We start from the raw sequence: 24048 nt of genomic DNA, 5'->3' as shown, positions 1-24048 counted from the left end.
AGCACAGGGAGTTCCACTTAAACATGAGGAAAAACTTCTTTCCTGTGAGGGTGCCAGGGCAGTGGAACAGGCTTCCCAGGGAGGTTGTGGAGTTTCCTTCACTGGAGACATTCAAAACCCACCTGGACGCGTTCCTGTGCCCCCTGCTCTAGGTGTGCCTGCTCAAGCAAGGGGCTTGGATGAGATGATTTCCAGAGGTCCCTTCCAATCCCTGACACTCTGTGATTATGTACTTATGCAGTTAAATTAATAATTTTAAGAGGAGGTGGCCCTGACTGCATTCCAGGCTCACCTGCAAGACAGCAAACGAATGATGACTGTAGCTGCGCAATCAAATAAGAATCGTGAAGTAGCTCATTCTTACAACATGGACCCCTATACTGTGAGATGCAGTGACTTCAAAGAGAACTAGAAGTATGATTTCAAGTGGTCATCTGAGAAGTAGTAATTTGGAATTGTTCACACAAGTGTGATGCTTTAGCAAGAAGGACTATCTTGATACTTGGATGTTTTCACTAGAGAATTACTGAGCAAGGATAGGTAGGTGGTTAATACTACCACTGAATATAGTGTCAGAAGGGTTGCTTCTGAAATCTCTGGATGCCACAGGCTAGCAAAGCATTTTCCAGGGAGGCACGAGAATGACCTCTTTTCTGGGAACCATGTCTTATACTGGGAGATTAAAGGAGCTCCATTTAGCTTGTCGGAAAGAAGGTTAAGAGGTGATTTAATCACTGCCTGTAAGTATTTACTCAGGGAGAATATATCTGATCATTGGGGGCTCTTTAACATGACAGAAGTATAATAAGATTTAGCAGTTGGCAGTTGAAGTCTGAAAAGCTGAAGATAGGGACACCCCCGCACCCCCATTTATTTTAACAGTGAGATTAATTAACCATTAGATGTGCGTTATTACTGGACTATTAAAATTCTCCACTTAGAATCTAATCAAAAGGAACCAGCTCTCTAAATACATTTTAGAGTAACCACTTCTTTTTTTTTTGCTACAGGAATATTTGGGTAGAGATGTCTATTCCTCAATACCTCTTTGCAACACATCAGAATTTAAGTGTCTGTTTCATCTTGTAATTTACTAATGCTTTAGTCCTGCTTCAAAGCATGGGTTCTCAGAGATCTGTTCTGTGTTGGTAGAAATAGAATTCTCACAAATGGTGCTGAGGGATCATAAGAGGAATAGTCAGAAAGGTGCTAAATTAACTGATTGTATTCTTATTACCTCTTTGCTCCTGTTTCCACCTATTTTCACTCTACAGGAAAGGGGAAGAATTCAATATCCATGTTTGAAATCTGATAGCAGATAATGGCACAGATGGGGGACTCTCACCCAGGAAAGCTATATTTATGTTAACGTTTTCACTGAGTGATGTGTGCTGTAAGCACTATAAGTACTAGCAGGGAATGTGAAGGTACCGTGAGGGTACAATGGAGTTTACTTGTTTTATCAGGATGTTCATGTTTTCCCTTTTTATCCTTTCACAGAAGCAAATCCAGAGAAATTCAACAGCCGATTTAGAAATAAAATGTTTTATGCAGGGGTGAGTTGTGTTTCATCTTACAGAATGTTAACTTAGTTGTTTTAATGAGTTCTTAAGTACCTTCCCCCACACTTTCTCACGTCAGCAGCTCATGCCAGTTCATTTTGCCTGTCGCAGTTTGAAGTGCACATGTACTGTTTCTGGCAATGTCACACAGTGTATCTGTTGGAAAGTGCCTGAAGCACTGTTGTTTTACAATGCTTAGCAGGTGAGAGAGACGCTATTCCTTTGGACATAGTACTGGTCACGTCTTGCTCCCCCTGCTTCTGGCTCATAAGCTTCTTAGCAAACTGCTCTGCTTCTTTCAGGGTTTGGGCAGCACATTGATATTGACTTTCCCAGAGAAATTTCCCAAGTGTTAACATGTATCTTCATAGCTTTCAGTCTTGGATGTAGGGTCATGGGGAGTAGTGGGCAGAGATCAACAATTTAAGTGATTCATTTTCTTATGTGAATATGCAAATAAAATTACCCGCTATTAGGAGAGAAACACTAATCTGATAAAGCGTGACATATAATGTCTTTCTGGATGATGACTCCCACTGTACCCATGTGCCTTAAACATGGAAACAAATATGTGAGCTAGAATTTGCATTTAAATCCTTGGGTGCCCAATGACCTTCTTTGGTTAACCGTCTCAAAAGGAGAAATATCATGATTTTAAAAAAAAAGAAAAATATCTCCTGAGAGCAAGAAAGAATACGTTTGGCAAAGGGATGGCATATTGGTAGTTAGCTCTGTGGTGAGGAAAGAGAAGAGATGAAGCATTGATGACAATTCCTGCACTTATTTCTGTTGCAGGCAGCCTTTACAGACTTTCTGCAAAGAAGCTCAAGAGACTTATCCAAGCATGTTAAAGTTGTGGTAAGTATAAAAAATTGTGCCATAATATTGTGGGAAGAGAGGGGAATGGAGAGAGAGCGAGGTGAGAGTTTAATGGCTCTGTTACTTTTCAGTTTTGAGCATGACATTTGCAACACATTCCAAGGGAAGTCTTGGGAAAGTTGTTACAAAGCAGCAACACTTCTCTTGTCTGTGGCTCCATTCAGCAATTTCTCTGTGCTCTGTCACTTTGGCTTTGTAGTGTGATGGTACAGACCTGACTCCAAAGATCCAGGAGCTGAAGTTCCAGTGTATAGTGTTTTTAAACATACCCAGGTAAGCTCAAGACAGACCCTTGGAGTTGTTAAAAAAAAAAAAAGCTACCTGCAAGTTGTCCTAGGCTGGGTGGATGTGTGGGAAGAGTATTGCCACCATGCTGCCTTCTTGAGAGCTAGGTGCTTATAATACTGTTAATTAGCAATGTGGAATGGGATCCATGTTCAGGGTGCAGCTAAACCCTCCTTTAAAAACTTGAATATCCTGATACAGAGATAGTAGAAATGATTAATAAACATGTTTTCAAAAGCTGTGACCTAGCCTACAAACAAGATAGTAAAGACACAGGTGCCTGGTCTTTTGATTAGTTAGAAGCAGAGTGTGAAAAAAAATGGATGGGAAGCGGAGGCAGGGGAGAAAAAAGATCAATATTTTTCTGGTAAAGGAACACAAAATTGTTGAAAGTAGTGCTGTTTTTTAACATGTTAGAAGGTGTCCCAAATATAAATACAGCTGTATTCTTAAAAGTTATCTATTTCCTGCTCCCTAGAGCAGTAGTCTCCAAACTTTTTCTGATTGTGCATCTCTATCGGTAAAAAATTTTTGAGCACCACCCCAATTATGTATATTTATTTATAAATTATATACGTGTACTACTGTACTAATGTATTACATACATTATAAAACATATATAAAAATAAAAATTAAGAAAGGATGTGATAAAGATCAAGACCATTATTATAATGTTGGGTTTTTTCTTATTTGTTAAAAGTACAGACAATATTTTCTTCGCACACCCTAATTGTCTTGTCAGTTGTAGATTTTTCTTGCACACTCCCTGTGGTGCATGAGCCCCACTTTGGAGATAACCTACCACTTTGCTCCATGTGCAGTCCCAAGCACTTGATCTTTTGAGTCCTGCATTGCCCTCACTGCAAGCTTCTACTTGGTGTCACCTCTTCAAAGTTCCCCTTCTATCACTCTTAGAATACTTTACATTCATTCTTCAATGGTAGGAAAGATAGATGCCACAGCTGCATCTGTTCAAGCTTCCTATTTCTCCCTGCCTCCTCAAGCTATGAAATCTTTTGCATTCCTTACGCTGTTACAGCTTCTAAGCCAGCAGGGAGAGAGGAAATAGAGCTCCAAGGCTGGAGTTGCTGCTGCAGCCCCATGCCTGCCTAGGAGAGGGGCTAAGAAGCTTTCTGACTCAACAGCTCATCTGCAGAAAGAAAAGCAAATGAGGAGAACAAAGTGCTGCTGCTCTGTTATATATTTCCTGGTGTTTCTCCTTTTTCCTCTCACAAAGGAACCTGCTAAAAATTGCAATAGATACACTTATGGGTGGTGTACCAGCTTGGAAATGAGAGATTTCCCCTTTTGTCCGGTCTTTGCCAGCATGACTTTTAATTGTCCCTGAACTGAATCCTGGAATGGATATCTAGATATTTATGGAGGGCAGCAGCAAAGGCTAATAACCAGGCTACTAGTCAGGGCCCATCAGGGCGAACTGCTTTCTCAAAGCTTGCTTCCCAAACCTCTTTGTGTAGATATTGTGCTGGCACAATGCCCTGGGGAAACCCTGGAGATCACAGAGACTTTGAACCTCAGCGCCATGACGATGGCTACATTGAAGTCATTGGGTTTACCATGGCCTCACTGGTAAGTATATCGCAGGTGCTGCCAGACTCGGTGAATTCTGTGGGCAGCATTACAGTGTGCAAAGCTGTCCTCATTACTGAAGAACCACCATGATTCCACATATTCAGTCAGCTAAGGCCAAAACATGCTCTGCTAGTAGGTTTTAAATGAGGAGGACAAATTTTAGTTTTCTAATAAAAGAAGTATTATTTAATTTTAAAAATGTACTTTTTTGCAAAATATGACTAATTTGCATGTGCAGTCCTCCCAAACTAAATAGCAAGATTATTACAGTAAAGACAGCATGCATACATATTTTTATGGGGGGAATGTTCTATGGTCAAATAATTACTGGTGTTTCTTTTTAGCTTTCGTATATTTTAATCTATGGCACAAAAGCTTAATTTTTTTTTTTTAAACTAGCTACTGGAAACAATTATGAGACATTATATGAAATTATATGCCCATACAGTTTCCATACACCCATTAAAAATGTTGTGAAAATTTAGTAATAGCTGTGGAAAATTTAGTAATGTTGCTGGCACAACTGTTATCTCTTTTTGTTCTGCTAGGGAAAGAAAATTCAACCAACAATTTTATTTTGGCAGTGCACTTTCCGTCAATTCTGTCTGTAAAGTGAACTAAAGCTGAGTTACTATTAAAGCAATCTCACTGTAAATACCCTAGTACCCCACTATCGTAGTGGTTAAACACAGTGCCAGTCTCTTCAGAAGATGATTAAATGCAGTCAGAGAGTTGGTAGTTCTACCTGTGCTAGTGTTAATCTACCTAGGGCACTGCAGCTTGAGCTTAGTGTGGCCAACAGAAGGCACGTATCGGGGTTTCTTGGCAGGTTTGATTAGGTTGTGCTTAAGTCCATACTCTTAGGCTTTTGCTGTTATGTCTTGTGTGGACTAGGTTAAAGCTAACATGAAGAAGCCTGTTTTCACTAAACACACGTTTATTTGTGTGACCTGCCCTCAGCGAATACCGCATTTAGTGAACACCCATGATAATGGTGTTTGCTTTCCCAAAGGGAAATTCAGACAAAACTAATCTTCAAAGTAAGCACAAGTAAAAGGTCACCTTGATCAGCAATCATTTCTTTAGAAGTTGGGGTTAAGGTTTCTTTTTTGGTGTCTTTTTTTTTTTTAATGGATCTAGTGGATTAGGGAAATAACCTACAAGTAAGGAGAGTTTTTCAGCCTAGTAGATATATTGGAATGAACATTTGTTACTTCACCCCTGAAGATTTTAGGGTATGTTTCTGAAAATGCTGTCAAAAGTCCATTTAGCATGTACCAAGTGGCAATTTTCATCCTGAACCTTTTGTGGGTTTGCCACTAATGTGTCTCTAGCCACTTGCAGTAGCTAGAGTGATCTCAAAGCTATCAGCAATTTCAGCTGGGACTGAGTTTAAGTAGTAGTGCCCTTCTGAGCTGCTGTTTCTCTTTAAAGGAGAGAGACCAAGCAAGAGAAGTACTTTATGAGAAGTGTTGTTATGAATATTATTGACCATATTATCAGTTGATCCATAATATTAAGTGCATAGGGCAGGATTAAGGTCTTGACACTTGTTTAGGCTGCTTTCTGTTAGTGCACAAATACAGGATTTTTTCTGCCTCTGACAAATGAGAGTTAATAGTCACAGTGTAAATTAAAAAGTACATTTCCACCCAAAAATGTCTGCTTAGAACTTGAAGGATCTGCTCATTACTCTCCTTGTTTCATTCTTTTGAAATGAATTCTTGAACATGAATTTTAATTGTTTTTAACAAGGTCATTCTTCTTGCTCTTTTCAACCTGTCTAGTCTCAAGGGTGAGATGCAGTGTAAACTTTCGTAATAAGGATTTTAGATTTATCTAAAGCACATTAAGGACTGTATTCTGTTCAGGAAGGGGAAATAATTTTTCTGTCTTGCAGATGTACCCAGTTAGGGTTCTTGTTTTAAAGAGCAAATAATTAGTAGCATTACTGTTAGCGTAGAAACAAACCCACCAAACCAAATCGAAAACTTTAAGAATAAACACAGGTATTCATTTGTGCATGCACATGTGTGTGTATACATATTCGTATGTGTGTGTGTAATATTCTTGATGTACCAAGGTGATGAGAGGTGCAATGCATATGGTTAGATATCTGCTTGTCACCCGCCACTTTTCCCTGTGAAATTTTATGTCCTGTTTTGCAATTTTGGAGTGAAAATACATGCACTGTGACTCATTAGAATACCGTACACATGAAACGCTGTGTAATGGATGCTGACAGCAAAACTGTTTCAGATTTAACTGTTTCAACTATCTGTTCTGAGGTGTCTCCTCTTTGTCTTTCCTGTTTGTTTTTGTTTTGGGGGTTTTTTTGGTTGTGGGTTTTTTTTTTTTTTTTTTTCTTGTGGGGTGGTTTGTTTTTTTTTCAGGCTGCTCTCCAGGTGGGTGGTCATGGAGAGAGGTTGCATCAGTGCCGTGAGGTGACACTTTTAACATACAAGTCTATTCCCATGCAAGTGGATGGTGAACCATGTCGATTGGCTCCCTCACTCATTCGAATCTCCTTAAGGAACCAAGCCAACATGGTGCAGAAGAGCAAGAGGAGAACATCCATGCCTTTGCTGAATGAGTGAGTTGGATATGTGCATGTCCTAATGGCAGGAGACCCATTTGGGGCAGCATATTCAGTTATGATTTTGCATGTACTGGACTTGCAGCGCATTTATAAAAAAAACCAAAATAAAAAAAATTCTCACCTTCTGAACTCCCTTTCTGCTGTACTGTAAATACTTACGCAATTTTCTTTTATTCTTTTATCTTCTGGGTTATCCTCTGTCTTGCTTTTAGAAAAGTGTTGTATCTTTCAGTTATTTAGAGAGGCTTGTGCAGGCTCAGCAGTGCGCCTCTTGGCTTCCAACAGCTCTGCAAATGCCTTTTGCCTTTGAAGTCCTTTTGCTTCTTTTTCTCAACTTTATTGATCTGCTTTTTAAGCTCCATTGGAGATCCTGTAACAAATTGCCGTAATCAAGAATTACTCAGGACATCTTGTAGTCTCTTTTGGGGGAGCATGCTGCCCAAGGCCTCTTATGGAGAAGGACCTGGAGGTCCAGAAAGGGCTGTTTGCACTTTGTAAGGAATCCTGCTCCAGTGTAAAAACTGAAATGAGAAATGAGTAGTCTAAAGTTGAATAGAGAAAACCTAAGATAACCAGAAATCAGGAACATGTGAAGAAGAAAAGACAGGACTAACATTCCTTTTCAGAATTAAACCTTATTTGTAAACACTGCAGAGATATTTGAACACCAAAAAAAAAAATTTCAAATTTTGACCTGTGAAAATGCCTGTCCAATAAAATGGTTTAGATTATTTAGTAGAGCTGATTATTGTACTTCTTATACAGAAGGCCTTTATCACTGCTAAAGTGAGTGACACAGTAAGTGCCTTTGCTGTTTTTCATGAAGTATTCTTAAAGTGAAGCAAAACAGTCTGTCCCTTCTACAAAGACACCGAGCTAAAGGCCTAAAGTTGTCAAGGATCCACATTGTGTTCAGACACCAAAGCACTGAAGATTTCATTTTTCTGGGGAGGTGGGTGAGAGATTTTGCTGTTGCAGCTGTAATGGTGAGGCAGGGTTTATGAAGAGATGCAATATTTTTCATTAGACTAACTGGAAAAAACAGACAAGGTCTCAGGCACGCCTTTTCTCTTCAGGTATCTTAAATGTTGTCTGTGTCTTTCAATTGTATCATCTAGCGGGAGATATTGCTTCACTTCAAACTTTGACTCCAGCCCTTTAGAACTTGTCATCTGCTGGTTTTCAATCTGTTCATGTAATCAAAGCCCCTCTGGTCACTTTCAACATCTTCCTGTTCAATTTAGCACTCTGTGTTCTCTTACTGAAACTAATGCTTTAAGCTTCAGTAGAAGCCCATATCTGTAATGTGTGCAATTCCTATTTGCCTGGAAAATACGTAAGGTATACTCATGTCTCTTGGGCAGGGAAGAATAGCAGACTCTTGCCTGTAGGCAGCAATGCCAGATTTCATCCAACCACAACTCAATCGTTCACAAAAGCTAGAATCGAGCAGAAAGCAATCCTGGGGCATCTTTTTCTACATTGAGAGAGGCAAATGCAAATGTAAAATGAAAATTCCTAGTATTTTGATCTGATAATTAGCATGGTTAGGCTTGGATTTTGAGATCTGAAATTAAACTGTGGTAGGGAAATAAAAAAATCAAAATACATTGCCAGTTGTCAAGAGGATCTTGTGGTTTAGCTTGATTTCAATGTGCTATGGTAGACTATGTTGCTGTCAGTCCGTTGATTTGGCCGAGATATTTGCCTGTGGACCTATGTCTTGGGAAAATACAAATGATCTGTCAGGTACTGTAGTTTCAGCCTCTGGTATCAGAAATGGTATGTGTGTCTATACCTATGTGTCTGTGTGTGTATGTACTTTGTTCTCAAGTGTTAAGGGGGAGTGAGAGAGAGGAGTTGAATCTCCTGGCATGATAAAAAGTAAATGGCATGTTAAAGGTTAAACTCTAGGAAGCATTTAGTATTGTAAGAAGTTCATTCAACATGATGCTGATTTGCAGTATTTCACAAGAGAGAAAATTTTCAGTTAAATACACTTATCTGCATACATACACACAATACAGCTTATCTACACTTCTTAATATCTGGAACATATCTCCCTACTCCATTGAAATCTCCCAGAAAGCCTTATATTTGATTCAACATAGTAGATTGTTCTCTTATGACTGTCACCTGAATGTTAGATATGTGAGATAAGTAAGTGGGTCTGGAGCTAGCCCACTAATTGTTAGACAGCTGTTCTTGAGCTCCTTGCCAGGAAAGTTATTAAAAGATTATCTCACATCACAGTGACACAGAGTGGCTATTATTGTCAGCTTTGATATTATTGCTAGATAAGGAGAGCAGTAGGAAGGCTCTTTAGAGTTTTAGCTAGTCCAGTGTCATAAGTAGAAAAAAACTTAATTTGAAGAAGTCTTCCACTGTTTTCATACTCTGCTCCTTGTTCTGGAGGTTTTAAGGAGAGGGGGTTTAGAAAGGGTAGTGAGTTTGTTGTTTGCCTTGTGGATTCACTTGAGTTTCCAGGAAATAAGAGTATTTTAAAATTGAAGGGCCCATATGTAATGTAGTTCAGTGAGAACAACAGAGATTTCATGCTTCTCTCACTTGGGAGCTGGAGGTCTTCAGAAACATGATTCTCTTCTGACTGTAAGAGTTGTCCATCTTCCTGATTGCAACTGTTCTCATTCAAGACCCACAGACAGTCTAAGAGGACAGCTGTGTATGAGAAAAAGGGATCTGACCTTGTTTGACCTGTCTTTCCTTCCATTTTCCCACTATTGTGCTTCCAGCAGCTTCTAATTGCACAGAAACTGCCTCATGTGCTTCTACACAGACCTTGAAGGTTGAAACTCTTGTATGTTGAGAGTACTTGTTTTATTTTTAACTGAATAATTTTCCTTTTCAAGGTGTAGGGAAAAATTCAGCAGCACTTTTTTTTTGACAGTGTAAAAAATCCTAGTCTTTTCTAGTCTTAAAAAAAAATTGGTTGGCCATGGAATCAAATTAAGGAATAAAAATCAGTGTTTCTGTGGGGCTACTTAAAACTGAAGAAGCCTCCCTTCCCTATTGAATGCAGCAGTGTGAAAAGCTTCATCCAAGCTATTAGGGAACAAGTAAATATAATGTGCTTCATTTTGTCATAGCTGGGTGAATTACTGGCAATTAATATTTTATTTAGTTATTTCATCTTTCACTGCTGAATTGCTGCAAACAGATTTCTCAGTATATTAATTTTTCCCAAACTATTCATGGACTAGTTGCTACAACTAGTCATCTCCTTTTGGAAAGTTAAGCTGTTTTGATGTCACATACAGATTATATGAGTAGTGCTGAGTAGGTGAGGATGACCTGTTTATGGTTTGTACCCTTACGATAATTTTAAAATTTTGACTTGAAGCACAGTGGAGGAAAGTCGTTACTTGGTGAATAAAATTACAGTGCTTCTAATTTGTTTCTAATGGAGGCTGCCCAAATGTAAAAGGCAGGCATAATCTCTTCCTCATCCTACAATGCATTGCTTTACAGTGGAGATAAGTAACAATCCAATAAAGTCTTATAAGCCAGAAACAACTTTTTTGGTGCAAGGAATATACAGGATAAGATGATGACGTTTACACTTGGTTATGGGTTGAAACAAGGCAGATAGTGGAGTTGTGGGGGAAAAAAGGTGGGTTTCTTTTCTTCTCATATGCATTTTCTGTTTGTACCAGCAAAGGCAAATTTTTGCTACAGGCAGATCAGCAGCCTCATTTTTTCTTCAAAAGGGTGAATTATGTTCTTATTCTCCTTCCCTTAAAAGACTTGCTGGATAAGTTCTCTTTCCTGCTCTCCACTATTGATCATGGTAACATGTGAAAGAGACAACATATAGATTGGTTTTCTGTGATCAAACCAAGAATGTGGTTCTTGTGAGCTGTAAGCAAAATGTGTCTGGAATAAGAAGAGAATCTGTGTTTTAATTTTCAGGGAGTCATTTGCTGATTAGAAACTGTCGTTTAGTATGCTGCTCAGTAAGTTTCTGTTAATGATCGCTTTCTGAACCTGAAAAGATGGTATTTTGCTTTCACTGGCTTTTAGTTTGGGTTGAGGTAGAATGTCCTGCATGATGGAAGAGAAAGAAGAGGGAAGAGCTTATAGATTAAACATGTTCCATACACTTTAGAGAAACAAAGGGACTATCTAGGTCTAAAAGATAAGAGTCTAAAAGAGAGTTAGTCTTGAGAGTCACTATATATAAAATGCATGTTTTCCTAAGGTACATGAAAGAAGACTGCAGACAGCAATTTGTCACTGTGGATACAAAATCTCCAGTAAGGGTACTTTTTTTTTTTCTTAAATGGTAACTAAAGTTAGCCAACCTTTGAAGAAAATTCCATCCATTCAGATCTTCACTCTGATGTTTGTTTGCATTTCTGGACCCGCTTCCAAAGTCTGCTGCCTTGAAATTTTTCAGTGCCTGTGGAACAAATCTTGGGGCTCCTCGTCTTCCTTGTATAGTTGTGTGCCTAGCTTGTCCTTCTCACTCATGTCTTTAGAAAGCTCCTGTGTGCCATGTAGCAGTGGTTTTCTCCATTTGCATGTCTTCTGTTGTTGGCTTCCTTGAACTGTGACCTTGGAGATCTGCATGTCTTTTCATTCAACTTTTATGCGACACATTCATTTTGTTTCTGTTTAAATGTTGTATGCCTTTCTCTTTCTTTCTTCTCTTCCACTCTTTCTCTCTTTCTCCCCACCCCACCTTTTTCCTTGTCTGTCCACACTGTGTTGCCTTTCTCCTGGCCACTCATTTCCTGCTGCCTATAGTATCCATAAAGTGCAGTCTGCTGACCTGAGGAGAGTCTCAGCTCCCCCCGATTCCTTCACTGTGTGAGTATCTGGCTTTTTTCCTATGAAGTTTCAGAGTGTTTTTTTTTTTTTTTCCCTGTTACCCTGCGTGCCATTCAACCAGGAAACAGGGCAGTAAAATCTAGTGACAAATGGGAAGTGGGAGCTCAGTTGATGGCATGGCAGGCAAAAGGCTGTGGTCTCACCAGCAAAGGCACAGTTCCACAGTATCTGAGTAAGGTGAGATGGGCATCGCACACAAAACCTGTGTGTGACCACAGTTAAAAAAAATCCAATCAACCCACAACAACAAAACCCCCTAAAAACCCCAACAACCACCAAACAAAAAACCCACCCTGAAACCACCTCAACCAATCTCCCCCCACCCCCAAACAAAAACCCAAACCCCAGCTTAATATAATATGTCAACTCAGGCAGCGTAGTTTGTCTTGAGATGCTTTTTTCAGTCAAGAGAAGACACATTTTACTTTGTGTTGACATCCCTTTTGTCTTCTTGTTTTGCCAATCTTACGGACATCTTTTCAAACAGGTTAAGACTATCAGAGAAACAAATTTGAAATAGATATTGAAAAATAACAAATTTCAGAGCTATAAATCCAGGTATTCAGAGCAGAAACTTGATTCCAAGAATGAATCTTATTCTATCATAGAAGAAAGTCATTGGTATATGCTAAAAGCAAACCCGCTGATGTTTCTCTAAGACTGAGCACATGCAACAGACGACATATAAAATGTTCAATAAATCAAGAGTTATTTGGGAAAAATGAATAATTTTAAGAGCAAATTTAAACTTTTTAGAAAAGGACCTGGGGGTCCTGGCAGACACCCAGTTGACCATGAGCCAGCAATGTGTGCTTGTGGCAAAGAAGGCTAATGGTGTCCTGGGCTGAATTAGAAGTGTTGCCAGCAGGTCAGGGGAGGTGATCCTTACTCTTTACCAAGCACTGGTGAGGCCACACCTGGAGCACTGTGTGCACTTCTGGGCTCCCCAGCACAAGAGAGAGATGGAGCTACTGGAGAGAGTCCAGTGAAGGATGATGAAGATTACGAAGGACAATTCCTCCTGTGAGGAAAGGCTGAGAGAGCTGGGTCTTTTTAGCCTGAGGAAGAGACCACTCAGGTGTGACTTCATCAATAGGTATCTCAAGGAAGGGTATAAAGAAGACTGAGCTAGGCTTTCTTCAGCAGTGCCCAGTGACAGGACGAGAGGTAATGGGTTCTCTCTGAACATCAAGAGAAATGTTTTTACTGTAAGGATGACTGAGCACTGGCACAGATTGCCCAGAGAGGCTGTGATTCTGTGATACTTGGAGATAGCAAAAAGCTGCCTGGATGTGGTCCTGGGCAACCTGCTCTAGGTGGCCCTGATCTGAGCAGGAGTTTGGACAGATGACCTCCAGAGGCCTTTTCCAACTTCAACCATCCTGTGATTCTCTGAAATTTCAGAAAGCTCCATGTTCCTCATTGCTGTTTTGCAAACAAGGAAAGATTTCCAATTCAGTGTGCCTTATCCCTGGATCATATTTGCTGTACTTTGGTGAGGAATGGAAAGTAATACAAATAACTTGTCTCACTGATCCAGTGCTTAAGCAAGTTTCTAGAAAAAAGTTGAGATGAGCCTTATTGCTTACATGGAACACTAAGTAAGCTTTGGGTCTGGGAGAACTGGTATTGTTTCCAAGTTGAGGGATATCCCTTAGAAAATTACCTACAAGTTTTGATACAGTTCATTTGAATGTCTCATTTGATATCAGCTGTCAGGATAAGGCAGGGAGAGACACTCGTGAGCCCCAAAGTAATTTGTAAGTCAAAGATGTTCTGTATCTTAAAATTTGTAAAAATAGATTAAGCATGCTGCTGCACTGTGACTGCTAATTAATGTGTCTGGCAAATTAAAGTAAGTACCCATGAGGTATTAGGGAAATTTGATTTGGATTGTGATGGCTTTGAGATTCAAATATTCCTTTTTTTTTTTTTTTTTGAACAACATCAAGAGCCTGACTTCCAGTTAGTACTAAACAGCAGGGCAGATTCTGCTGAGACCTGGTGATGGATACAGCCTGTCTGAGATAAATTTCAGGTTTTCTGCAGCAGGATATGGATGGGAATTTGGGACAGCCAAAATTATTAGGCACATATGGTCTTTGTTGCAGATACAGTAGAACTGTAGCGTGATCCATTTCAAATGTTTATACAGGGTGCATAAGTAAATGCAAGTGTCGTATTTTTAATATATGCTCTCTTAAAAGGAAGATAAAGACTTGCATTTTCCATCTGGATGCTCAGTTGAGATGACGAGGATGCACATGTGAGAGTACATTTGCTCTGTGTGGTTGATGCAGAAAAGTTCAGAAAAAAAAAATTACCATTTGAAAAATACAACATAATTTACTTATATAGCTCTTACCATCCTTTTGCAAGTGAAATAATAACTGTGGATATGCTGTGATTTTTTTTTTTAATTAGTAAATCTGCATAAATGAAAATAAAAGTATCACCTTATTGGCAAAGAGTTTATACTCTGTAGATTTTACAGGGTAATGATTGCAGCAAGGTCTGCATATAAAACCTGTGTAAATAGAAAAGGAGTGAGAGGAAATAATTTTTTGCTTTTAGAGATGCAAATGCCAAACAATCAGCTTTGAGGGTTAAGCTGAATATGGGTGTTGTCTGTAGGAAGAGAGTCTAACAAAGAATAGTGGGACACAAGGCGTAAGGGAGAGTGTGTTAATGAACTGTTCTCCAAATGCATAGGTAAGGATGAAAATGCTTATACAAATTTCCCTTTTTGCCATTACATGAATTACAGGGAATTGAGTCTCATCTTTTCTTTGTCAGTTTTTCCTGTTTAGCATGTGGACTTCTGTTTAGCGGGATCATTACTACTGGAGAATGTCACTGTGCTTGGAAGTGTAAAGTGTGAGATAACAACAGCTAGCACGGTGAAGGAGAAAGAAGGTGAAGACCAGGATTCTACCTGGCACTTTGGCACATGTTTAAGTGTATGTGTGGGTCTAGCCTTTATACAGCAAAATGCTCAAACACTTGCTGAATCAAGTGTGAGGTAAGAAAGTGCAAAAGGTTTTGCACTTTAGTACAGTTGGTTTAACCTGGCTTATCCTGGATAACACTCATGAAAAGGAAGAAAAAAAATTGTGGTGATTATATATTTAGGGGTATTTTTTAAGTAAAGAGCTCAGCAAGAGCTTTGCCTTAAAATAGCAGTGGACTTTTCTGAAGCACTGAAATCTGTCCAGCAGAAGAGGCTGGATGATTCTGCTCTGTCGTGGCAGTTCTTATGTTTTAAGTAGATAAATACTGTGGACAAAACACACTTATTTTTAATATATGATTTCCAAGCTCTGCCAATGCGTAAGGTTACTTTCTTTTTTTTCCTCTGATTGCTGCTTTCCTTCTTCCAATTGTTCTAAACACTGGAACACTTAATTAATTCTGCATGTTTATTTCTTCTCTAGGAGATAAGTAATTCATTAATCTGTCACTGTAAACATGTCCCAGAGGAGGGGATTTTTTTTCCTAAAGTTTATTTTTTGCAAGGGAGGGGCAGTAGAAAATTTCCTTTTCCTTTTCTGTTTACCGAATCATATTAAAATCTGTATGTGTGTAAGCTGCTGTGAGCTGTATTCTGGAAGATCTAGCAGAAATTTGTCACTGGATCTGTAGAGTTGTTGGACTGTATTATGATTTCTTTCCTCTATGTAGACACAAAGCATAAGAAATGGTTCACAGTGTTCATAAATAATTGATATATTAGGGCATATATAATTTAAAAGTCTGTCTTCCCAGTCGAACCAACCTGGTGGCATGGCAGAAGTGTTATCAGGTTGCTGTGCAGGAGTGCCAAGGGCAGGACCCAAGTCGCCTGTTTTCCTTCCTGGGTGACTGGAGGCAGGAGCATGTTTCTTAGGAAAACCAGCTGTGCTCCAAGTGAGTTGGCTGGCATCCTCTTGCTTGTTGCTGGATGATTAATAGGGGTGAGAGAAGGATGTCACAGCTTCATCAAAAGCTGAGTATGTCATCCTGGTGAGTAGAAGTAGATCAGGTTCTGCTGGTAGTCCCAGAATAGGCACGTGTGGCTTTGCTTCCATGAGTTTGAACAAGTGGTCTAATGAAAGGGATTTTAGAAAAATAAGCCCTTTTCATTCTTTCTTGTCAAAGCTCTGTAGGGGTTTTTTGTGGGGGGGTGGGCTGGGTGGACTGGGTGGACGGACGCTACACACAGACGCGGGACGACACACAAGATGGGAGGGGGTGGTGACGGTAACACTTCTAGAATCCCCAAAATGCTATAGTGCGGGCATAGGAGGGAAACAAATGCATACCTCTCCTTTGGTAAGCAGCTTCCAGCAGTGGGGTGGGTGCTGTTAAAAATGACTTCACCTTATAAGCAGTTTATCTAGCATGACGTTGACTTTCTAAGACCTATCCCCTTAAAAAGAGTGGTTCTGATTCTGATGTGTAACCTGGTGAACCATGGGATGGATAACTTCTCACAGAAGGGTAGACTTAAGAAACATAAAAATTAAATTAACTATTTATGTACAAGTTTTAAGAATTTCCAGAAAGCATGCCCTTTTCCTTATAATAGGAATTATTCAATATCTAAGTGATCTTCTGTATTCTTGTGGACAAGTCGAGTGCTGTTTGGTAGAAAGTAACACAATTTCCTTGAACTGTTCAGCCACTTTGCAGCTCAAAAAGGAAAGAAAATAGTTCTCTATTACTGAAATTATATAGGGTTTTTTATGTGAGCGAAATAATTTTGAGAGAACATCATAACATCTCTGTAGAATCTTTCATAGCTTGTTCCAACTAGATAGTGTGCATAGCTTTTCTACAAGGCTCATTTGGATTGTTATTTAATAATACCCTGAATGTGCACTTCTGGTCCATGCTAATAAAAAGTCCATCAGATAAAATTCAATATGGTAAACTAGCCTATCTGTGCTCCTGATCTGAGAAGACTGATATTTAGGTTTCTGTTTAAATGAAACCATTATAGCTAATTAACATGAATGAACAGAATGTTTCAGTTGACCTGAATCTGTGTTTATGGTCCCATGGGACACATGACCTTTAGGGTATAATTCTGTGGATTGCTGTGTTTAGGGAATGAGGTTCTTAATTATATTCTCGAGGAGGTAATGGAATTAATTCATCTGTACTTTAAATTACTTTTCATTAACTATGTAATACATCATTTTGAAGAATAATAGGTGTAAGAAATTTAAATATTTTAGGTTGAACTGCAGTGCAGCAATCCTCCGAAATTTATTCATAAATTGGCTAATGCTGAATCTGGAAAGATTTTCTTCCTCTCCTTACAGTTGAGCAAGTTGTTTTATACAGTCTTCAGAAGCATCAATTTCTATTAATACTGTCCTAATGTTTGCTTTCAGTCACATTCATCACCGTATTATTAGCTTTTACATGGACATGCTTATGTACTTAAGATTTGTGGTTTCTGAATATGTTCAGTTTGTCTGAACAAGATAAATTGTGCAATTGATATAATGATGTGGATTATTATCAGTATCTGTGAAGACTATAGAAGTATTGATGGTGGAAGGGTTTTCCTCAGCTGCATTAAATAGGGCTCTGTATGGAGCTCATGAGTTCTGTGAGCGAATAAGTTAATTAGTTGGGTGATGAGGACAATATTCCCTGGTGTTACTTGCCAGTCTGATAGCACAAAGTGAATATTAACATAATGAATTTTAGAGCCAAAGCTGTATTGAATAGGTAATAAAATTTAGTGAGATGTTCATATAATATCAGCCAACAACCGTATTCTAACAGAGCAAAGAGTATTTGCAAATAATTCATGAACAAAACCATTGGACTTCAGCCACTGAGTAATTTTTTTTGGTGCATGTGTATATATATATACACATATTTGTAGGTGTATGTTTGCACACACATATATGTATATATGTGAGTTATGAAGGTATTACCTGTGACTGGACTTAACTAAGTGCGTAAAACCTCTCCTATAAAAAGGACCTATTAGCATTCATATTTCTGATAACTTTATTTTTTATAGAAAACTGCCGTTTCCAAGGTTACATTTTTATGACTAAGTTCACTAAACTTTTCAAATGGGCAAAATAGCAAGTCCTGTTTCTCTCCAGCTGTATGTTTCATCACACACAGCTTGCTTATGTAGTAGTAGTTCCATGTCATTATAAAAAGGGGGCAAACAGGAGGAGAAACAGAACTCTGTCACTTGCCAGCTGATTACCTTCCCACACCTTTACCTGGAAAGGAATTATTTCTCCTCCAGTAATACATTACATTTAAGATGGTGTGCTTGGTTTTTTCCATAGAAGCAAATTTAGAGCTACACAGTGTTGTGATGTACCAAAAAATTATGCTTTCTACAAAAGCATGGGAAGTATCCTCTTAGGTATTTTCTAGTTAAAAGGTACTTTTGGAGAGTGTGTGTGGCTCCTGGAGCAACAAAAATATTTTAGATTTGCTGTTCATTTTAGATCTTTTTACTCCTCCAGTTCTAAGTAAATAAAAAGGGCTTGCTCACTTCTCTTTTTCATGTGAAAGGACTAATTTGACTCAAGATGATGATGCTGGAGATGCAGTAGATTGCCACCAGCTTTAAGCCAGGAAATAACATTTGTAAAGAGAAGGTGCATGTTTTCCTTTCTTACATGGCATTAAGTAGTGAGTCAGCATAACTACAGAAGTCAGTGCTGTCTTTCCCCTTGGTATCCAAGTACTATCCTGTCCTCACAGGGAGACTGCAGGGAGACAGATGGTAATTAACTAAGGACTAGCAGATGTCGGCATGAGATTTAACATCCCCCCTCCCCTTTTTGCAGGTGATCTTGAGCACTGGGTCAACATGACCATCCCATCACCTTGATGTAAAAGACTCCAAAGATAAACTTGGAGAAGCTGTTCTGTTTCCCTGTCTTCCTTTCCTCTGCCCCTTTCATGAGATATCCAGGTTATCCATTGTGATGATGTGTTTGCAGTGAGGCCAGCTGTGTAGAAGGACATAAGTCAATCACTAATTCATTGATAATTTTTGCCAAGAAGGTTCATGTTTGAACTAGCACTTAGACACTGAGAAGCAAAAAGCACTACCATAACTGATCTTACACAGCTTTCCTAGTATTTTTATGCCAAATGAGTTGTTACAAGCAAAGCACTATAAAAAGAAGACAGTTCTGCTGATTTTTCTTACATTATCTTCCAAGAGAACTAAAATGTCTTGGGTCTGGATGATAATTAAAAAACCCCAAACAACTTAATAGAGAATACAGAAAGTTACTAGAATTATTTGTAATAATAACTATTCAGACAGACATCCAAATATTTTCAGGCATTCCATTTTCAGCTACAAGTGAAAAATCTTGGTGGGACTCAGGGTGGGGAAGCAACACAAAAAAATCACTGTACTGTTGTTGAAAACCTAACTTTTACCCTAATTAAGTTAGCCTTTGGGAAGAATGGGTAGATGGTCTTGGGAATAAGGGACTGAATTTTCTGTTGAATTCTTGCCACTGTAAAAGATTGGGTGCATGAACTTGGCTACATTACTCCTCTGTTTTTTTTCCTTCCTCTATCTTATCTTAACCAGAGATCATAGAAAAAAATTACCATTTCTGAAAACTCAAACATGATAGTTACATATAAGTACCAAACAGAAATATTAAAACGGCAACTTTTAAAATCACTTCTGATTCAATGGTGATTGTTCTGAATCAGATAAAAATTTATTCATTAACAGTTTGGGTTTTTTTTTAATTTTTTAGTGACCCCAGGGTTACTTGAGTTGTTTCACTTCAACATCTGGAAATGGGAACAATTGCATGACTGAGACAAGCTCACAGGGACACATGGAAGCTGAGGATAGGATCACCTGCCCTGTCTCCAGTATTTCCCACAATAGAGCATGGCTTGTCTCCAGTTGCCTGTATCAGGCACACTCCTGTCCTGCTGTATGCAAAGGAACATGAGAAAGGCCAGTGTGCGGAAGGAGAGGAAGTGAATTTGTGAGTGGGAAGTATTAAAGATCTGGTAGTTGTAGTAAATTCTGCACAGACAGTGCAGAGGTACACTGGCAACTTCCCCCAAGTTACTAGCGATAGTTACTAGTGATAAAACAAGAGGAAATGGCTTCAAGCTGCATCAGGGGAGGTTTAGATTGGATATTATGAAAAATTTATTCACTGGAAGAGTGGTCAGGCATTGGAAGAGGCTGCCTAGAGAGGTGGTGAAGTCACCATCCCTGGAGGTATTTAAAAGACACATAGGCTTGGCACTTCAGGGCACGGTTTAGGAGACATGGTATTGTTGGGTTGACGGTTGGACTTGATGATCCTAGAGGTCTTTTCCAACCTTAATGATTCTATGATTCTGTAAAAATACATAAACAAATCCATCTCTTAATGGTGAAGGAAACCAGTAGGTTGCTGGGGAAGCCAGACTGATGGGATGGGATGGATGGTTGAAAGACAAGTATCACTCGGATATCTGCTATGGAAGACCTAGAAGGACAAATCAAAGAGAAAAAGGAGTTGGTGATCTTCTATTAGGAGCTAAAATTACATTTTTCCTTGGGAAGATGCAAAGTTGCTGTACTAAACTGTTTCCCATCTAGTGTGGAGAGCAGCACTGTACACTGCAGCACAGGGTCACAGATTGGAAGGGAGGGTCTGAGCATCATACATGGATGAGCTCTGTAGAAAGGAAGAAATGAAAAAGAGCAAGTAGGGGGTGACTATGGTGTGGTTCTGGTTTGGAGGGCAAATATCCCTTGTGCTAGGCTGAGTAATTCCTGTGCAGGAGCATCAGCTTTTGGTCAAGTCACTATTTTGAACTGGGGATTGGAAAGCATATGTTTTTTATAGAGTTCCAGCTTGGGTTGCTCAAAGATTTCAACACAGCAGTACAGATTTGATTGTGTTTTCAGGAGAAACAACAGTTTGAGACAGTGTTTTTGGTTGGGTTTACAGTTGGCTTAATTCAGCACATAGCAAGGATGGCTGTCTCTGTAGCATGGTCTTGTGTTACAACAGAAATAAGTTGCTGAATTCTCTTGTCTCCCCACCCCTTTTTCCTCCTAGCTGAATTCAAGTGAGCAGAGGTAATTCACAAGCAGACCCTTCCCACACCCACCAACAGCCCCCAGCTTATGAACCAATCGGCTGGAAGACTGAGCTACTTTCATCATAATGCATGGTGGCAGAACGTTATGGGAAAAGCAACGTAGCTTCTTCCCATCTTGTACCAGTGCATAAAAGACTTCGTTTTTCAGAGCTGTCAGTCTGTCATTTTCATGAACCCTACTGCATGAAGTGAATGATTTCTTTTCTCCCCTCAGACAAAGACTATGCAGTTAAATTTCTGTTTTCTGACTTAATTCTTTTTAATCTTTTTGTAGCTAAAATTAAAATCTCCTATGATTTTTGGTTTTGAACTTGCATTTTATAGATTTTTGGAAGGGAAAGTAGTTCCTCAGACTATGTTAATTTCTCAGTCAGTGAGGTGACATTTAAACTTGGCTTAAAAAGAAAGGAAGGAAGTGTCAGACTCAGTACAATTATGTTGTTCTTCCATACACGCGCACTTCTGCATTTGTGTGCACTCTCCTCCTCTGGGTTGCTGAGCCAGCTGAGAGCCTGCAGGTGGAGAGTGCTGTTCTGTAGGATGACATAAGGGCACCTGAGTTGGAGAGCTGTGCCCTGAAGCTGTGCTGGAAGTTATAATCTCAGGTGACTGTTACCAAACTGCAAAAGCTTATTTTAAATATGGGCAGTCTGCTGATATCTTGGGGCACTTTGATGCAATAGACCCTGTCAATCAGCAGAGGAAAAACATTGGGCAGCCTATATATTTCTGAGTGTGTCAGTCTTGCTGCCACTGTTAAGTATTTATGATTTCTTCTAAGCTATTCTTCATGTATCTTAAGTTTATTTTCATCGTTAATATAGAAACCCCTGTTCAGAATGTGAATTTTTCAGTGCAGCTCCTTCTAGTGTGTTGGCTTACACTCCGGTTTTGGAAGCACCCTCAATTCATTATCCTTTATCACTTTTTTAGGCAAAGTGTACTTGTGCCAATAGAGCTCTTTTTTAACTGGGACTTGAATTTCAATCTTCATTTTCATCTGTCCAGATGTGACAGCTGTTTATACCAACAGAGAGAAGGCATGCAATAAGCTAACACTGAAATAATTGCTAATTATCATCCTGGTGGCTCTACCAAGAGATGAACACAAGCCACGTGTTTTGTCATGTCTGCAGTATTTTCATGTCAAATAGAAAATTGCTCCCTTTTTTAAAAAGAAAGAAAAACTTTACATTTTTGAGATGTAGCTTGTCCTGATTGGCATTTAAACTAGCAGTGCAAATGCTGTGGGACAAATATCTTAAAACTGAGACAATGAAAAAAGTAAGCCTGTATATTTATGACAGTGCACAGTATTTCAACTTTTAAAAGGCAGTGTGTGTATTCAGTGGTCCTACCACTGGCAGAGTTCTGTTACTAACTAGATTAAAACAGGGAAAATGGTCTTTTGGTGTAAGCACAGGTTGAAGAATCTACTTTTAAATGAGCTACTGGCCAGTTCTTACAGCATAGACATTTGATATATGCATTATAATATACAGGTTAACTATCTTTCTTTAGAAGTGGAAAATGCAAATGTGGCCACATTAATTTACATAGCATTCAGCTAAACTTATGAAATCAAAATAACAGGTTACCATAAGGTGGAAGCCAGCATGAAATCAAAACAAAGCTTTTCAGGGCAATTTTCTATCAATAGGTGGACATGTAAATTTATAGATGGGGACCCACTGAGAGCCTCAAAATTATATAGACAGTTGAGGCATCTAAATCTGGCTGAAATTTGTAGAAATTAGGTTCCTGTGCTGCTACTTGCTTTTGAAAATCCTCCTGGGTTCTGTGTATTGGACTCGCTACTGTAGAAATCAATTTCTTAGCTGTATTTCTGTTGCCTGTTTCTCAGAACAGAGATGTTGAATGAGGATCCTCCAGGGATATGAGGGTGGACGTTATCATGGGCAGAGGAATGGTGGTCCTGAGAGACTTCCCAACAAAGCACCTGTGTCCTGAAACACAGCTTGGCAGATCTACTGGCTGTGGTAGGGCCCTAGGGATGTATAAAAAGGCAAACTGCAGAGGGGAGGGGTAGCTATATAGTGATTAGAGAATTCAGAATAAAACTCTGTAATTCCAGACCACACAGCCAGCAAAAGGGCTTCTTGATCTTGCTTGTCATTTATGGTCTAATGTCTATGTTGTTGTGCAGTGGGTACCAAAACTGTAAACAGAGTGATTGGCGTGTGAGGAGTTGGCCCAGTGTTGAAGAGTCTTGCTCTTTTTCTTCCAGAGAAGATTAAAATCACTTCATATCCTAGTTTCATTTTTCTCTTCCATGGAACACTTTGTCTAAGAAGCTTTCTTCTTTTCTTGCAGTCCTCATTCCATCCCAGATCGCCTGCGGATCAGAGTGAACAGGATTAATTTACAAGAATATGAGGGGCTACATTATGACAAGGAAAAACTCCGGGAAGCTTGTAAGTTGGAAGAAGCCATGTTGTAACTGCTTTTGGTAGAACATTCTGTATGTCTTACATTAGCAAAACAATCTCAAAACAACAACAAAAACCCAACATCGGGTCAAGCACACATTTTTGGATGAGTCACAAGGAATGTATATTCATCAGTCTGTGTATATACACATACATATTCTCTCTCTCTAAAAAGCATATATAGAGAATTCACCTGTTTTCTTACTTAACTATGCCTTCTGCAAGTTGATTTTATTTACTGTAAAATAAGGGTATTTCACACCTGGTTTTTTTTATTCATGTCTTTCTGTTGATTCTGCTGGGTTTCTAGTAGTGTATGAAACTATTGTTGGACTAGATGATCCCTGAGGGTCCCTTCCAACCTGTGATTCTGTGTGATTATGATTAGCACCAAATTTGAATCTGAGTCGGGGACCATGATTAATTTCATGTTGAGAATGTGCTCTCACCTTTCTTGCACAGGTGCATTTATCTCAGGAGACAAATCTGGCTTCCTGAGTCCCTTATTCTTTATCAGCCTTCAGTTTTCCACATAAGAGAATAATCACTATTTTGTTTCCTCATAAAATGTTTTAATTGCCACATTCAGGGGTAAGGCAAAAGCAGACAGTCGGTTGCTTTGACAACATTGATGTTGACAATCCAAACTTAAAAGTGGCCTTTCCTTGGTGACACACAGAGTCATTAATCACTTAGGGACATGGCTGCTTGTGATAAC

At 39.1% G+C, this 24048-nt stretch overlaps 1 protein-coding gene across 3 annotated transcripts in view; it reads left to right on the top strand.

Annotated features, from left to right (window-relative positions):
- DGKI (diacylglycerol kinase iota) overlaps positions 1 to 24048 on the top strand; it is a 221507-nt gene that overhangs the window by 123730 nt on the left and 73729 nt on the right. For all 3 annotated transcript variants that reach the window (XM_075116925.1, XM_075116915.1, XM_075116931.1), the window contains 6 exons: positions 1501 to 1556; positions 2358 to 2420; positions 2641 to 2714; positions 4205 to 4316; positions 6713 to 6912; positions 23215 to 23315. In XM_075116925.1, coding sequence (XP_074973026.1) covers positions 1501 to 1556; positions 2358 to 2420; positions 2641 to 2714; positions 4205 to 4316; positions 6713 to 6912; positions 23215 to 23315 — 606 coding nt within the window. The remainder of the gene's footprint in view (positions 1 to 1500; positions 1557 to 2357; positions 2421 to 2640; positions 2715 to 4204; positions 4317 to 6712; positions 6913 to 23214; positions 23316 to 24048) is intronic.

The sequence above is a fragment of the Phalacrocorax aristotelis genome, chromosome 1 (genome assembly GCF_949628215.1).
Source record: "Phalacrocorax aristotelis chromosome 1, bGulAri2.1, whole genome shotgun sequence".
NCBI classification, from domain to species: domain Eukaryota; kingdom Metazoa; phylum Chordata; class Aves; order Suliformes; family Phalacrocoracidae; genus Phalacrocorax; species Phalacrocorax aristotelis.
This window is presented reverse-complemented; position numbering and strand designations above follow the sequence as displayed.